The 13,952-nt window shown below is 32.2% G+C and overlaps 1 protein-coding gene across 3 annotated transcripts; it reads right to left on the reverse strand.

The window, feature by feature from the left end:
• Positions 1–37: 37 nt before the first annotated feature.
• On the reverse strand, positions 38–13,584 carry LOC145935953 (bridge-like lipid transfer protein family member 3B). Of its 3 annotated transcripts, XM_083037782.1 has the most exons (18): positions 13,426–13,584; positions 12,684–12,885; positions 12,387–12,578; positions 12,029–12,254; positions 11,778–11,944; positions 11,540–11,699; positions 11,150–11,407; positions 10,830–11,069; positions 10,676–10,702; positions 10,127–10,219; positions 9,861–10,042; positions 9,519–9,756; positions 8,209–9,431; positions 7,282–7,416; positions 5,069–5,431; positions 4,839–4,986; positions 4,584–4,597; positions 3,531–3,668 (listed from the first exon to the last, which is right to left on the reverse strand). In XM_083037782.1, the coding sequence occupies exons 1-18, from the start codon at positions 13,467–13,469 to the stop codon at positions 3,666–3,668; spliced, it is 3,915 nt and encodes a 1,304-aa protein (XP_082893908.1). In that variant the 5' UTR covers positions 13,470–13,584; the 3' UTR covers positions 3,531–3,665. The 3 variants fall into 3 exon arrangements, with proteins under 3 accessions (XP_082893906.1, XP_082893907.1, XP_082893908.1); XM_083037780.1 differs by lacking the exon at positions 4,584–4,597 and having other exon boundaries at positions 38–3,668; XM_083037781.1 differs by lacking the exons at positions 4,584–4,597; positions 10,676–10,702 and having other exon boundaries at positions 39–3,668.
• Positions 13,585–13,952: the final 368 nt, after the last annotated feature.

The raw sequence follows: 13,952 nt of genomic DNA on the forward strand, positions 1-13,952 counted from the left end.
AAGCAGTGGTATCAACGCAGAGTACTTGCAAATGTATCGATGCTTATTATAATAGCACATTTCATTTTAATATTGCTAAAATACATTTGTTAAAATGATATATTTATAATAGAAAATACATTATATTTAATCTATTTTTGAAACAAAGAGCTAGAATATAATTCGTAGATAGAACACAAATATTTATATATTCCCCAAAATTACTTATATTATTTAATAATCGTAATATACTTCACAACAAAAGTTATGAAGAAATAGCAAACACGACAAACATACATATTCGATTTCTCTCTATACTCTTCGTGAAGAAATTTGAAAATTGCACAACCCACTCTTGGCATTCTTAGCACTTTGATATTGTAATGACAATTTTTTCAAATAGATTTATTATACTCTTCTGCTAATATATAAAATAGGTTCATTTCGTAAATTATGGCTGCATCGTATTATTTCAGAGAATGTATCACATGGCTACTGACATACGATATGAATTTACGAAATGGGACCATCGCGCTCATGCATAAGTGGTATGATATTGTTCTCTTTTTATATATATATATATATATTTATATTTATATATGCAACAATTTTTTGAAATCTTACTAACTAGAATCTTACTAACTATTATAAAGTTATATATGTTATGAAACTAAACGCCTCAAAAAGTCTTGTCTGTTGACAATGCTAAATTAGAAAATATATCAATCGAAAATATCATACTTACGTAATTAAAGTTAAAACGCGCTTTAACAAAAAAACAGTTGGTATAAGAATATTATTTTTACCGGGATAACAAGCGTGTAAAACTTAAATGTATATCTTATAAAGTCTAAATAATTATAATTGTAACACATTCTATTGAATTGTGATGTTGCCTCATTTCCATTGCACATTATTAGTTTATTCATATTCATATATATTCAACTTCCTAAAGTCTGTATTACTGATATAGTAAAATACATAAATATAATATATAATAAGTACTTAAAAATATATAAAAAAGGAAGAAGTCTAGTTCGTACCAATCAATTTCGTTTGTTATAGTTATACATAGCATGTTTGCTGCTAATTGAATAACAAAATTACATATGCAAATCTTCTCATTATTGGCTATATATATATTTGGTATTTATTATTAAAGCCTTTATATGAATATGTAAGAAAATGGAAGAGAAAAGCACAATCCCTTATTTAAATATTTAAAATATACATCAATATTATAATACACACATATAAAAATATAATATATTAAATACTCCCATTATATTAGAGATATATAGACTTAAAACAAACATTGAATTTAAAGGAGATAATTTTAGTTTAGTTTTCTAATATATAAAAGCATTTGGTACAAATATTAGCTTGCCAAAGGAACTATAAGCAAACCTTAGGAAGTTGATTTAAATCAGACTTGAAAACTAAAAGAGTTTATCATTGATACAATTAAATCGAAATAAAAATGATGCCCTTGGAAAAAAATATTATCAGACTATATAAACGTGTTATATAAGCAAACCCTTCATTATAAGTATGATATGTGCATTATATAAAAAGCTTATCTATCTTTGAAAATAACAAAAACAGCAATTTTCACCTTTTATCTTCTTCTGAAGCTTACATATGTCACGCTATCTTCAAACATTGTGCTTACTAGTCAAATATATATTAGATGATTGTGTGTTATTGATTCAGATAATAATATTATCATATAAACAAATTATCTCGGTATGATACGATATTTATATTAGATTTGTATTTGTATTTATTAGAAAACATTTGTCGAGAAAACACATTGTTTGAAGCCGCATCTAAATAATGGAAATGCATATCTATAATACATCAGATGTTTGTAGTAAGAGCACAGAAGTCTACGTTATGAAACAAACTTCAGTATCTAGTCTTCGTATTCATCAAAAAAATACTTTCCATTTATGTAGGATTGACCAGCAATCCGTTGTAGAAACTAAAGCTATTAAAATCAAATTCTAAGGAAACTATTAATTGGAACTGAAAATATGTTAAATATGTTTTGCAATTCGTCGTATTTCACAATTTCTTCTCATTAAAAATTTATCAATTCACCGTTTCTAATGTTTATATAAATTACCTCAATGATTCTAATGCCATGAGGACTATTATAGACTATAGACCAACATTTCCGAATTTTACAGTCTTATTTGAATGCTTCTCATACATCATCTTTATCATTATTACTTGTAATTTTCATCGCGTTTGATGAAAATTGTTAAATCAGTCGATATAAAATTATGTATATGATATAATGCGATACCACCAGGTCACAATTCTTTAAAATCTATCCATAGGCTCAACTAGTATATATTATTAAATTACAATCATCTGTTTTAAATCATTATGTTTCACAATACATTCTTACAATTCCCATTTATATCCATAAAAATGATGTCAAAATATAACCAATCACAAAATTAATCAATATATGTATAATTGATATACTGACTAGCGCACTTTGCTTTTTCACTATATGTATATACATATCCTTCTGAAATTCTAACATAAATATAGCAAAAGTATACAATGTGTAGTAAGTATATTGCACAAATCGATTTCAATTATTATGTTGAAAAATAAAGAGATGTCTAGCAGATTCCTTCATTAATCTCATTAAAATCATTACTTTGCTTTCAGAAGGATATGTATATCACATATAAGCACACATAAATATATAATAAAATTTATGTGCACACAAAGCATAATGTATATGCAGTTTTTCACATATGCAATTTTTCATAGCCGTACTATCCATAAATAGTGGACATCAGGCGATTTATCAAAAATTCATACTATGTGTTATAAATTTAACAGTGAAACAAAAACGTAATATTACAGTTTTATTATCGCCTTGTTACAATCATAATAAGAAAATTAATATTTTCCATTTAAGTATATGCATCACATGTGCATCTATATGATTCTTATCACTGTGTTTTAAATTTTAAGCAAAGGAGCTAAACGGCAGTTGCTAGCGTAATTACGGCAGACAAGAATAATGTATCTTTGAGAACAGTTATAGACCTTATAGCGTTTTTTTTTTTTTTTTTTTAGAAAAATTAAAATCACTAATTCCTGTTAATTTTTTATATATAAAAAGTTAAATCCTCATAAATATAAATCTTTTCATTTATAAAGAAATGTAAAGTCTTTTGTTTGACATAAGATTATCTTAAGTTCATCAAAAGAAATGTTTTCCAGAATAAAAAGTGCAAACGATTAAGACTTGGTAGAACTGCAACATTTGGAGCAATCAAAACAACTGGTGTGCTATCTCTTAATAGACCACGAAGCTCTATTACTACCTCCAGAACCCTCCAGTCTTTGATTACGCAGCTCCATGATAGTATCGTGTAAGATTCTCTTCTCTTCCAGAAGACTCGCGATATTGTCTTCGGCGACGCTCAAACGAGATCTCATTATTTCCGATTCCTCTTTCGCGCGCATTAATCTCGCGTTTTCTTCCGATAATCTTTCCAGAGCTCCCATACGACGTCTCAATTCCTCGTTATCCAATTTCAGTTGTATACTAGATTGTCTTAGAATATTCAATTCCTTCTCACCCTCTACATTCTTAAGTGCGTGACTGTTATCACTCGATAACATCACATTGGAACGATTCTCCTCCATTGTAGTTACTAAAATCACAAGAAAATTATTATTTGACCCACTGGATGAAAGATTATCTTAAACAGGAACATACAAATACAGAGGCAGCTTTTAGTAGATGTAATAATCAGAAAGAGATGAACATACTAAAATACATGTCACATCAATGTCTCAAAGTATATATATATATATATATAAAATTTTATAACAAAAATAAACCAACTAAAATTCAAAAATAGTTTGACGCATTATGTAAAACTAATGTAAACATATTATAAATAATGTATGTGTTAATTAAGATATAAAACTTATGAGACAATAAATAATTTCAAAAGTATATATAAAATTGTATGAAAAAGAATGTAACTATTGTCCTTAATTCTTTATAATTAAAAAATATAATGTTAATATTTTGTAATATTATCTATATGAGACAGTCAAGATGCAATTTGATGAGTTAATAAACTTGCAGTCGCAAAAAAAATACTGATTAAAAAATTTATATGAAAAAAAATTATCAAATTTTCAAGTCTCTTTATACTTTATAAGTTTAATAAATAATGCATAGATTAAGTAAATATAATTAATGTTACTAAGTTAATAAATTTTTCTTTGTATAAATAAATAATAAAATTAATTCATGCTTATATGCATATCTAAAATATTCCATCTACATGTATATACTGCAGGTTTTTCATAAAATATAGTCTTTTTACAAAAAGCCTTTTTGTAAAGCACCGAATCTTTGCAGCGTTTTATAAAAAGTCTAAGAGTCTAACTTTTTGTAAAAAGACAGAGTTTACAAAGAATCTGTAATATATAGATTATGAATGTAATAATATAATATGCATCAAATAATATAATATCCCTTTAAGCTGTGCGATAATAAGCAGGGAGAAACTAAAGCTACTTTTTTTCTCTACATGTGTTATATAAATGCTCACATTCGAAAGGCCGCCTGGGTGCACAGAACAGTTATGCAATATGTAATATTAATTACTTTCCAACATATAAATCTGCCACTTGCGCAATGTAAAAAATCTACATATAATACCAAATTACAGGTATACGTATTTACAGGCGCACAGGAACGACACAACCAAGATTAAGATCGCATGTGAATGAACTTAAAGAAGTTAACTTTGCAAGTGGCAGAAACAAATAAATACAGAGCCGACTCAAAGAATAGCGTTCCTTACCGACTGGTTCAATGTGAAATACACCGCTCATGTCCCGCGCTATCGTAAGTTTGGAAATATTCAAATCTATCGGAATCGGGCCCGGGGAAGTAATATTATTCGGCGGACGATCTTCGTTCAAACGCAACGATATATTTTCCAGGTGTATCTGAAATGTAATAATACAAATCGAATTTATGTATTTCGAACAAAAGAGGGGATTACAATCAGGCAGGCAACGATCTATCTACCTGCATGGGAATCGGTTTAGGTATGATTTCGTCCTCTGCCAAATCCGTCAGACCCGTCACCGAGCTCATAGACAACGCCATCGCTACGTTAGCGACTTTCATCTCCAATTTGTCTTCGAATAAATTCATAACGCTCTCTTTATTATGCATGTCGATGCCGGATGTCTCCTGTTCGGGCGATCTTACGCGGTTCTTAGGCGCCGGCTTGTCGCTGTCGTCGGTAATTCTCTGGCTGGCGTTCCAAAGTCTATGAGAATCCTCCGCATCCTTCAAATTATGATCCAGACGTAATTTAATGCGCGATCTGCAGTCTGAATCGTACGGCAATTCCACCCAGCCTCGAGATCGCGAGCTGAACTTGGTCTATTAAACAGAATGGCATAATATTAAATTTAAATGGAGAATTGAACTTATGTAATGTACAGTTACTAATAAAAATATCTCTATATTTCTATATATATATTGACCTTACGTCATTACTCAACTTGTAATACTGTATTGCCAAAATTAGACTAAAATATGATTTGAACACTAATTGGGATATGAATGTTTTTAGGAATATTAATTGTAAATTGTAGATCACAAGAGAGAGAATTTTAGTTTAGCGATTTTAATAACGTGTATAATTAAAGATGTAATTATATTAAATTAGAATAAATACGTAATATGAAGTGTGATAAAAAAATTGCATATGCTAAAGCACACTTTATTAATTAAGAGCCAGCATGTTAGCAAAAAATATCATTCAGATGCAAAAGCATATAGATGCACAAGAGCAATGCTATAATAATGTCTAATGTGTAAAACATTATTTTAATATAGTCCCATTTATAGTAATATATGAAGCAAATGAAATGATGCATGTATCGACGAATATGATCATGTTGCCCTTTGCTTATTGTAAACAATGCAATCTCATCACTAGTTTCTAAAAGTCAAGAATCAATATCACATGCCCATATATTGTCGCTACATCTAATTAATTAATAAATGTCAAAATTGAATGTCAATCATGTTGTATGTGGAAATCATAAAAGAATTAAGAATAAAAATTGCACTTAGTGAGCTCTCTTTAAAGAATAATTAATCTTATGATAAATTAATCTTAAAATTGCTTTGTTAAACCGATGTAGAAAAATATATAAAGTAGAAACCTTTGATGCAGTTATGCCATTCTAGTAAAGCAGTGTTGCAGAAGAAAGATTACCATATGATTATCATTACAATCATACATTTAAACATATCAATTGTTACTTGAATATACATCTGTCTGGTTGACTTTCTTTGAATAGAAAATTTGCGTCTATTAATAATAATATATGGCAAATACATGTGTGTAATTCTAATAATTGATGTTTTAATTTATTACTGCATTAAAGTTAAAGTTTTGGAATATTGAAGTTTTGCGTTAATTCTACAAGAAATCTATCAACAATGTAACGTAACAACAATGTGTATGTAATGTGATTCAATATCGACCCATGCATTTTTTAAGTGTTTAAGATTAATAAATGTATGAATGGTTTTGCCAATACCTTTCTCTTGACCTGCCACAAGTGCCACATAAAAACATTCAAGAGAAGGAGAGACGCGGGAGAGGCATGCAAAAAAAGTTAAGAGATAAAAATCGTATAAATATACATTTATAATAATAATATCAACTGGTCGTAAAATGTAAAAACAATGAGCAAATTACTGCAAAACTACTCGAGTATTAGTAACTCTTATGCACAAGTCGCTATTTCGAATGTATACTCTATGGAAATGGAAAGGTTTATGTACTATGATTTTTATAATCACAAAGTTACATATAATTTCAATGCATCTTTCCATAATTGTAATAACATAGTTATGTGGAAGAGAGTGATTATATTAATGTTGAAAACTTTCAAGTACTATCAAGTCATTCCAAATATAAGATTTAATGTGTGAATATGTATACAGATTTAATTCGAAATATTTATTTTAAATTCACATATAGAAATACTGTCGAATAAATTTTATTTTCCGAGATTGTAATATTCGGCAGAATAATATCGTGTAAGAATAACAAAAATTCTATAGTAAAAGAAAGAAGAGAATAAACTTTGTTTGCAGCGACACAATTAATAATAAACTCTGTTTGTTTAAAAAGAGCATAATTATATAACAGCGTAATGCTTATATATATATTTATATTTTATATTATATCAATTGAGATAAATCTGGCTTACCTGAAACTCATCCCAGGGAATAGATGAACACTCATCGTTGTCAATGTTGGAAACTTGAACTTTAATGACAGACGAATAACCGCAAGCTTGTTGAATAAATTCGACTTTTGACAATTTAAATGTTACCATGGAAACCTATGAACAGGAAGAAAAAAGATTTTATTTCCATCATCTTTAATAACACTGTTCAACAAAAAAAATGACTTTTTTCGAACACCGGAATAAAACTAGTAGTTTTTTATAGTTTTTTGGACGCTGAACACGAATCTGGTTTCCAAATTATGTGTTGAAGAAGTTTTCTTGCAATCAAAATAAAATATATTATTAGATTTTTAGATCGCTGAATACGTATCCAATGTCAAAATTGTCAGATTTAAAATGATGGACTCAATATGACGGATGACAAAACTTAAAAAATATTTAGATTGCAATCTATACATCTTTTAACATATTATATTAAGTTCTCCATTTTGAATTTGACAATTTTGACATTGGATTCATATTCAGCGATCTAAAAAACCTCAAGTTTAAATAAACATACTTAAAAATTACTTGGTAAATCGTTAATGACGAGTTAACAGCTAACTTCGCAATACACCTCATATTTAATCATGGATATCTTATTAACCACAACTGATACCAAAAATTCCTTTTGAGGGTCGAAAGTCCTAACAATATATTTTATTTTTATTGCAAGAAAACTTCTCCAGCACGTCACATATTGTAATTATAATACAAAGTTTGTTAAAATAGCCCTTTTTTGCAACTTTAATTGCAAATTTCTCAAAATTGTGACGTGATGGAGCGATTTGGAAACCAGATTCGTGTTCAAAAAACTATAAGAAACTAGTCTCGTACCGATGTTTTTTTTTTGTTGGACAGTGTAATCATGAAATGATTTGCTCTCGCGTTTTTTGATATACTTACTATATCCTTTCTTTTGCATACACTGTCCATAGATTTTTCACTTTGCGTGTCCGGCGTTTCTTCCACCACTTCGGTTGCTTCCTCCACCGTCGTAATTCTAATCGTGCTGTCGATGCCGAATACCGCGTCGATCTTTCCTTGATCCTGAAGGTTCACCAAAACGTAATTCTCGCTATCCGAGCTAACGTCGCTTCTCATGGACATCGTGTCGCTGCTACCATCCTCCGGGGAAGCCTTTAAAGCCGAGTCGATCGACGTCATTAAGTTGCTGAATCCCTTTTTCATAGACGAGAGATTGACGTTGAAATTATTCGGAATGAAGGGCGCGTTCGAGATCGAATCCGACTTGCTGTGCTTATTTTGCGTAGCATCAGCCGTATATTTCTTCTCGTCGCTCGTACCGACAGCCGTATTTTGCGACCCGCAACTCTCGGGGATGCACCACATCGCAGGATTAGTCGGACCCTCCTGATCGCCTTTCTTCGTGCCGTTTTGCTTGAAAGTGACGACCGGTTGCGAGGTCGGGACCGAATGCGAATAATCCATCGACAGCATCGACGACGCCTCGCTCTGAGGTGTCTCCACATCGTTGCTCGTGTTCATCCTCTTGGCGCTGAAATCGACGCGCGCGCTCACCGTACCGGGGTGCCAGGCCGCGGACGAGCCGATGAAATCGTCCGCTATGCTGGACGAGTCAGGCACAACGGACTCCAAATCGCCGCCAGAGTTCTCCTTACCAGGCGTATGCGAAGGCATCACGAACGTCACCTCCACTTGAGGTATCAGCGCGCCTACGATCAACGATCCGCCGCTCTCGATCTTCAAAATCTTATTCGAGTCTACGGCCAAGTACGTAGCCATCTCCGAAAGGATCTCCGATAATCTGAGTAAGAACAAATATTGGTAATGATTGATCTGTACGCTAACCAGATTGCTTATGTACGCCAATCCGTGGATTTCGGCACCCGAGGCTTTTCCCGCGATCGACGGCGAGCCCGGGGTAAAGTGACACCACAGTGTCAAAGGAAACGCGTCCAGAAACGGTACGGGTCGACTTTGACCGACGGCCCGCGCGCCAAAGAAATCTCCCCACACAGGCTCGAAATTGCAACACCATACATCCTTCGCCTCGGTCCACAAAAGCTCTCTGCTCAGCTGACGCAGCAGCTCGTTTACGGAATTGCTACTGAAATTGGGCGGTATTTGCCTAATGTTATCAGTCCCTAGAATACGAAACGAGAGAAAAATTAAAGGGAAAGTTCTATAAATATTTATTATCGATATTTACGACGATCTTAAATGCCCTGTACCTCCGCAATGCGCTAGAAATTTATCCGTCACTACGTGGAAGTCTCCTGATTTACTGGGAAATTCTGCGCCGAAGAACATCTGACCCATTTGAAACGCATTCAGGCACTGCGCCAAGTCCGCCCTCGAAGATCTTTCTGTAAATCGAACATTCGTTATAGATGCCCTGGAAGTTTGAAGATGCAAAGACTTTGGTCTGTCCTTTTGATTTGGATACTCCTGCTGATTCTCAAAAATTATCTAAAAGTACAGATTTATAAATATTATTAAAATAAGAAAAATGCGATATAAATATATTTATAAATATATATTTTGAATATACCAATTTATATATCCTAACTTACTCTTGGGAGTATAGCCTCTATTTTTACATCAAAATATATTAAACGCGAAGGACTCAGCTGCTTGTTTTTTCCAATAAGAGAATGATGAAGATTCAATGCAAAAGAATTAAACCAAAGGCACGAACAGACGTCAAAGTTTATTTGAATGGGATTAAGCTGTACGTAAAACTTGGGTGGCGGCACTAAAATAAACAAAAATTATACTTATTTTATAATTAAGTTATTAAACGAATAAAAATATATTTTTGTAAGAAATATTTGCTTACATGGAAAAGTAATATCCCCTGGGTAATAATAATAAGTGAACTCGGCATGAACTATCGTTACATCTTCTGGAAGACTGAATCTGTCACGATCACCTGAATAAACACATTTAATTTAAACATGCAGCTGAATAAATAAAATTTCAATCTAATGATTCTTAGTCTCATGCATAATAATTTTTTTTTTATTATAATACAATCGAAGGATTAAAACAGCATTCAACAATATTATTTAAAAAACTTAATTTTCACAAAACTTAATAATTTTTCATATAATTTCTGTAATAAAAGAAACATCTAATTGATATGTAATATCAATATTTTTCTTCATTATTCTGTATTAATCTCATTAATCTCATTAATCTCATTAATATCATTAATATCATTAATATCATTAATATTACGTAACAAGTTGTAAATTATTCTTAAATCATTTAACATAAAATACACGTGCTATAAAAGGATAAAAATTGAACAAGAAATAAATCTGTCAAAATAGATCGCGTTTAGCTAGAAACTTCGTTACATTTACAAACTACTAATCTGTTATACCTGGTGTATGCTTCTTCCTCGTTTGAGCTGTATATAATTATCATAATTAAAACGATTATTGACAAACTTGATGTTTGAAACGTCACTATTTTTAATAAAAAGAAAAAAAGCGATTCTGATAACTCGAATGGATATTAAATATGAATAAATATACCTGTGATAAATTCTTTCGGTATTGGATTGCGCGACGTTGTTGTCACTTTGTACAAAGTAAAATCATCGATCCTGATAATAATGCACGTCGTCATTAGTTTAGCAAGCTGCTCCAAGACATAATTTTTCACTGGATTACCACTAGGATGCTGAGACTTTTTCTGTTCGGATGGTGTTGCATTCGGATTTTGCGTTTGATTATTCTTCTCCAAATGTTCCCCAGAGCCTTTCATACCAGTAGCTGTTGAAAAATCAAATTGAATAACGATATAAATTACATTTGATATTAAATATTAATGAATAGTTACTCGTTTCACAAACCTGTTACATTCCCTTGGCTTCTTGTTAGAGGAGAATGTTGTGTTCTACCGGAATCTATGAGATCCATGAACTGACTTCGAAACGAACTCAATGATTGTTGCAACCACTGACTATGAGGTGTGGCATTCTCTTTGTATTTGGCCCAATGCTTTCTATCTGCCATTGCCAGATGGTACGGATAATAATCAATTTGAAACTTAACTAATGAAATTTGTAACGCGCCACCATCCTTTAGCTCAGGATGTAGTGATCGACCTCCTATTTAAATAAAAAACAAATATTATGTAATGCAAAAATCATATTATATGAAATAAATACTTAAAAAATAAATAATACGTTTAATAGATAGGCAAACACATGAAAACAAGTATAAATCTCTTTTAAACTTACCACCAGCATCGTCACATAAGTGGAGATCAATACGCTGTGAAAGAAAATGGTATGATGTTTCTACAACATCGTATCTTGTAAATATTTTTGATATTGCTGAATTGCATTGACTCTTTGTTCTGCTTTGTTGAGATACTTGAGCCTGATGTTCTGGTAAAATCTTAAATTAAGAAAGACACAAATTAATAAATTAATTAATGGTTCATATATATTAAAATTTAAATAAAAGTGTGCAAACCTCAAATTTTCTTGCAGCTTTTGTTTTTCTTTCAAGAATGGTGGCTTTTTCAATAAGACCACCCAAAGAGTCGAGAAAATGAAGTGCAGCTTTCAATTGTGAATCTGTTAATACCCATAAAAGATCATCCAGAATAATTACTAGTCTGGAGCCCATAACAAAACAATCTGTAATAAAAGGTTAATTTAGTTTGGTAATAATTTATATTTATCAAAATGAGTATTTGCATAATTGCAACAAATCTAACGAACCTGATATCCTCTTTTTTATTGTTATTCGACATCTTGCTTGATTTGTCAATAAACGAAGTGGTGTCAAATTTTTATCCTTAGTACTTTGGGCTTCTATTCTAACAGTTTGCCATTCTAACTCCTTAAAGATAAGTAATTGTCCTCGATCAGGATCCTTCACTCTAGTAGTTCTGAGATCACAACGTTGCCATGTTGCTGATTTTGATTCTACCGTAATCCGGTTCATCTGAATAAGTTTTAAGTAAATGTCAAAAATCTATCTTAATGTAAAAAATCTATCTGTGTTTAATTTACAAATTTACACATTTACACATATTCATTAAATATATATGCTATACATTGTATTGTAATGTCATACCTGGACTGTAGCGATAAATGCAGGACTTTTGAATGTAACCAGTACAGTATTAACAGCTACTGTTATTCCGTCAATTACTTTATGTATAAAAGAATATTTGGTAGGGCCTGTGTACGATGATATACCCTGCGGGGAAGACATGCTTCTCAAATCCTCGCATGTTTCTACATCTATATGAACCTCATCCAAACTCTATAAATATAATACTTTGTTTGCATTATTTGCAATACGATAAACAGTAAAGATAATATGTAAAAGTGGCATATGTTTTTATATGCATATAAAACTATTGTTTACCAAAAAGATAGGAACGCTTTTTAGTTTGGTCCATTGAATGCGAAATGAAACTTTATTGCACCAAGCGTTAGTTAGTCTTAACCATGATGGCAGCTCTAATAAATCTGTGAGGACTATTTCATCGAGTTCTAAGTTTGTCAGTTCTCCTTCACCCTTGAATGTGCTCAAATTTATCTTATCGGCGGACAAATTCTTGGTGAACCTATAATATTCATAAAATAAGGCCACATGCAAAATAATTATTAGATGCAAAAAAAATGCAATAAAGCAAACTGTGAATTAACATATATATTATTTGAATGATATATATATATATATATATATATATATATATATATTAATTAACTAGAAACATATTAATCTTTTTATACAGTTATAGAATATATTGTATAACTCTCATGTGCGTTGTTTCGGCTGATACAAAAGATGAGATTTTCACTGACAAGTAAAAGCAAAGAATAAACCTGTCAGCATATGAAGAGTGCTTTAATTATTAGAAAAAAAGAGTACTTTCTGCCCGATCTCTCTCAGCTGTTTTGCGAATGTACTCAATATTATAATTACGCAGAATACATGGAGAGAAAAAAAAAGGTAATGCGAATAATGATAAGACGAATGTGTCTCGAAGATAAGGAAATATGCTTATGTGATGTGTGACTTATGGAACGACTTTGCAGTGTCACTTAAAAATTGCGAGGTCGCACTGTGGATTAATTAATTTGCAATTACGCGCGAATAATACCTCGACAAATGTTTTAGCAACTGATTTTTGATAATCGAGACCATCTTTCGATTACGTCCTAATTCTTACAACGATTAACACGTTTCAGCATGGTTAGTTTTGACACCACATATTTACGACGATCCACCAGTCGTCACGAATGAAATCATCTCAGCGATTCCACCTCGCTACCAGTGTTGCCAATTTAAGATCGCGCAACCATAGAATATATAATATATAATACTAGAGCGCGTGTCGATGTGCGCGGCGCGTTCGACTTCGACTTCGACCTTCAAGTGGCGCTGTCACGCGGCATCGGAATTCGGAGCGCGGAGTGGGGGCTGCGTGGTGGGGGGATGCGCGCGCCGCGTCGGCACGCGCACCCCCCCCCTTCGCGCCCCACCCACGTGACCATGAGTCACGTGGGCGCGCGCACCCCCACCACGCAGCCCCCACTCCGCGCCCCGAATTCCGATGCCGCGCGACCGCGTGACAAGCGCCATTTGAAGGTCGAAGTCGAAGTCGAACGCGCCGCGCACATCGACACG

The sequence above is a fragment of the Prenolepis imparis genome, unplaced genomic scaffold, assembly GCF_030444845.1.
Source record: "Prenolepis imparis isolate NDT839.2.m4 unplaced genomic scaffold, iyPreImpa1.0 SCAF_5, whole genome shotgun sequence".
Classification (NCBI taxonomy): domain Eukaryota; kingdom Metazoa; phylum Arthropoda; class Insecta; order Hymenoptera; family Formicidae; genus Prenolepis; species Prenolepis imparis.

Bases quoted from the DNA above. Each gene is read 5' to 3' on its own strand.
- LOC145935953 (XM_083037780.1), bottom strand. From the start codon at position 13,469: ATGGTCTCGATTATCAAAAATCAGTTGCTAAAACATTTGTCGAG. The intron at 12,255-12,386 runs GTATGACATTAC...AAACTTATTCAG, and splicing joins CATTTATCGCTACAGTCCAG to ATGAACCGGATTACGGTAGA. The intron at 4,987-5,068 runs GTAGATAGATCG...ATTACATTTCAG, and splicing joins CTAAACCGATTCCCATGCAG to ATACACCTGGAAAATATATC.